Source organism: Benincasa hispida, chromosome 5 (genome assembly GCF_027475165.1).
Source record: "Benincasa hispida cultivar pf3 chromosome 5, pf3_genome.v1.1, whole genome shotgun sequence".
Lineage (NCBI taxonomy): Eukaryota > Viridiplantae > Streptophyta > Magnoliopsida > Cucurbitales > Cucurbitaceae > Benincasa > Benincasa hispida.
In genome coordinates, this window is record NC_143482.1 from 1,740,825 (window position 1) to 1,744,682 (window position 3,858).

At 32.1% G+C, this 3,858-nt stretch overlaps 1 protein-coding gene across 1 annotated transcript; it reads right to left on the bottom strand.

Moving 5' to 3' along the window:
* Nucleotides 1-1,894: 1,894 nt before the first annotated feature.
* Nucleotides 1,895-3,858, bottom strand: LOC120078208 (wound-induced basic protein-like). The gene is made up of 2 exons (XM_039032434.2): nt 3,649-3,858; nt 1,895-2,176 (listed from the first exon to the last, which is right to left on the bottom strand). Exons 1-2 carry the CDS (start codon nt 3,720-3,722, stop codon nt 2,104-2,106), a joined length of 147 nt encoding a protein of 48 aa, XP_038888362.1. The 5' UTR covers nt 3,723-3,858; the 3' UTR covers nt 1,895-2,103.

Below are 3,858 nucleotides of genomic sequence, written 5' to 3' on the forward strand. Positions count from 1 at the left end.
CTTGGACCTATTTGTGATTTTTGTTTTAAATGCACATATCCACTACCCACAATTAAAAATTCAGATTTATGTCTAGTGAAATTATAAATTTTCAATTTATATCTAATAGATTAATTAATTACAATAAATTTTAAAGTTAAAAAATTTATTAGACACATAGTTGGAAGCTCGAAGACCTATTAAACATTTAAAAAATTAAAGTTATTCCACACCCAATAAAAAGTTCAAAGACTAAACTTGTAATTTAACCTAAATATATTTATATACATTTCAAACCATGTTAAGATGAGCTGCCCTTGATTAAAAAAAAAAAAAAAAAGACTTTTTAAGTCATAACCTAAATGCTGAATTTAAGAAAAATTCTTATTATTGGATTGGATTCATCCACTATAACTCAGTTACTCACAGCCTAAAGCAAAATCCCTGTGGAAGTAGGGTTGTAGTGTGGGAATAGGACTTTTGAGGGATATAAAAAGAACAACCATCATGATAATGCAACTACTGATTATTGCTACTTGAGAGCATGTTTTTGCAACAGAAGCTGCAAATTAGACACATGTCCTAACTGTCCATGCCAATTCTTCATGAATGGGAAACTTTGTCAGAAATATCCCAAAAAAGTTTTCAATCTTTCACAATTTATACAATTTTGAAAAAGTCATTAAAATAGTTTTTTTTTCGACCAAAAATCGACAATCAAGATTTAAACAAGAAAACTAACTAATTGGATTCTACCTAACTATTAGATATATAGAGAGAAGGGGTAGGTTGTGGAGAGATGGTGGGTTGATCGGGTGTTGGCTAGGTCTAAGCAGCTTAGATTGTGTAGAGAGCTCCAGAGCAAATATAGTGTAATCTTTGCAAATCTTAAATCAAATCATACATCTTTTCAAAATTTCTCCAAAATCTATAATCTTTCTTAAATCTTATATACATAATTTTACAAATCTTACGTCTAATTTTTGTTTAGAGAACTATTTGAATTTCTCAATTTCTATTTCAAGAATTATTTGAATTTTCAAATAGATTTACCAATTATCTAAATGAATTTTCCAAATGAATATTGGATGATTGCAATGTGATTTTTAAAATTTGGAAAGATTTGGTAAAGATTGAATAAAATTTGGAAAAATTAGGTAAAATCTTGATATTCATCCCGGGTGAGTTTAACCGAGAAAAATCAAAAGAATTGATAATTTGGATATAAGATGAAAAGGTTAACTTTTTATTCAAATCTAAGGACTCTATCTTGACCCGATTAAAATATATATATATATATATATATATATATATATATATTTGAACGAGTTTTCAAAGCAAGTTGTGAAAGGAGGAAATATTTTGAAGCTATTTCTACCCCTCCCCTGTAGAATTTGTGAACAGAACAGGGTGGATTCTTTTTCTTTTTCTTTTACCACCTAATGAATGCTTTTTTTCATCCCCTTTACATGTAGACATATGTATTTAATTCCATAAGAAAAATAAGGACAAGAAAAGAAAAGTTCTAAAGTCACGAGGGAAGTTTCTGTGTAATTAAAATATTGTTACTTACAATGCTTGTGTCGTGGCAATAATGGTGCTTCGGATGCTTTACGGGGATGGGCCCATAAAGGTTGACAATGTTAAGATATGTTCCCATCGCATCGCCCAAGAAAGAAGGGATTCTTCTCCATTTGTATTTGTCCAATGCGAATGTTACATAATTATATTCCTGTTTGTCCTGCATTCAATCAACAGTAAAAAAGGAATGGGAAAGATGAATCCACTCCAATTATCATTCCTTTCTACAGTCATCAACCGACCCCATTGAATAATCATTAAACACATTAAAACCTTTGCTTCATCACTCCATCAACAACCGTACAAGCAAAGCATTTACCAGAGACAAAAGAACTGAATCATAAAAGAAAGAGGTGCTTAGATTATATCATGCCTTTAGGTTTCAAATAAGAAAGGTCTTGGAAGATCGACTCATTGTCATTGCAAACACAAAGGCTCCAGTTGCAGAATGTTCTAACATACAAGGAATACGAAAACTGGGTCCATTGAAGAAATTCAAACTTGACTACAATATGACCTAGAACCTACATATTCATGTTGTTATTACTCTGTCATGACAGGCTTGTTCTCGTTTGCCTTGAATCTCTGCTCTTTTGGCTTCTGCTCCTCAGTTTTTCTGAAGTGAACATCACAAACAACAAGATCAGACAACAAAATGTTTGTTTCTAACATGACAATGCGATTATTACAAATAGAGGAAATGCATTCCAAAATAAGAATATATTCTGTTATTATTACTTTTTGGATTATGCATTGTGGAAAGTAAAGTCATACTCTAGCATAATTCAAACAGTAGAGACAAGCATTCAACACAATGATAAAATTATTTCCCCTTTCAACTAATGACTTAATCATTAGAAACAACAATTAAGGGATATTCTGGAAGTTGAATAATGGGAGGAAAACTAAAGGAATGAGGGGCACAATCTTGAATCTTTAGGTTTCGTCTAATAAGATATTCAATACAATTTGATCATAATCTTTAAACCAAGGTAATAATATCCCATAGAATAAGCAGTAAGCCAGACCAGATCTAAAAGTTCTAAAATAAAGAAAGATAAGTCAGTCATGCGCTTTTGAAGGATTGAAATATGCACTTTTTTCTGGTTCTTTCTTTTATAAATATATATGAAACAGATCGGTAGTATGAATTATAACGAAAAGGGAGGAAACCTAAACACCAGGCTGAAGAAATTACAAAAGAAAAAGGGCCTAAAATCATTTAGACTAAATTAGCTAAAAGCAGTGTAGTAACATTTACACCAAGATAAAAGCAGCCACTAAAACTAATTCAAGAAAAATATTGCTAAAGGCAGTGTTGTTAAATGTCTGTTGTTCCTTTCAGCAGAAGATTCCAAAAGAAAGTTTAATTTACACTTCAAAATCTTAAAGAACATAATTACACTAGAAAGTTTAAATCAACCTGTTGAATTCAAATCAGGTAAATCCAAAGTGTCAAGGAATCCAAAACGCAAGTAATTAAACTACGCTAAGAAGTTTTCCGTAGAAGTTAATGGTACAGTACAGATCGCCGGCCAAAATTCTATTTCATGATTAATATCAATTAAAATCTGTATGACGCCTCAAAATAGAATGTCTACTTAAATCATGCTTCATTCTTTTAGTCACTGACAAGTAACAAGTACGCTTGGAGTACATAAAACTTTGAAGATTCGAGAGCAAACATGATCGGAAAAACCAATACGAAGACCGAACAGAGAACTAAATTGCCAGATAATAAGCTATCGATTCCAAGAGCATTCATACTCAGTTAATTCGCTCGCCAGATCAATTTCATACAAATTTCGCTATCCATTCAACAACCTAAACTTGTAGAGCCTCTAGTTCAATTTAATCAGCAATCAAACAAACGAATAACAGACTAATAAGATAATTTCCAGGGCTCAAAAGTCGAAACAAAAGCAAAATGAAGTAAACGAAAATCAAAACAACCTAGAATCCAAAATCAAACAAATAGATAGTTACAAAGAAGAGAGAATATCAAATTAACTAACTACATTACGGAAAAAATATCTCTACAAATAGGTCTCTGAATGTAAAGATAGTGAAAACAAGAGCATCGGATACCTTTTGTCGTAGGCTCCTCCTCCCTTCTGGCTGAGGAAAGAGCGGAACAGAGGAGAGTTGACGTCGTAGATCATCGTGAAGCGATTGGGAGAAACAGCAACAATGTTATTCCAAGCAAAATGAAACCCTAGTCTGTCGCCGGCTTCGAAATCTGCAACTTTCGCTTGTATAAATAGTATCGGCGATATAGAGAAATAGGCGGATGAATGA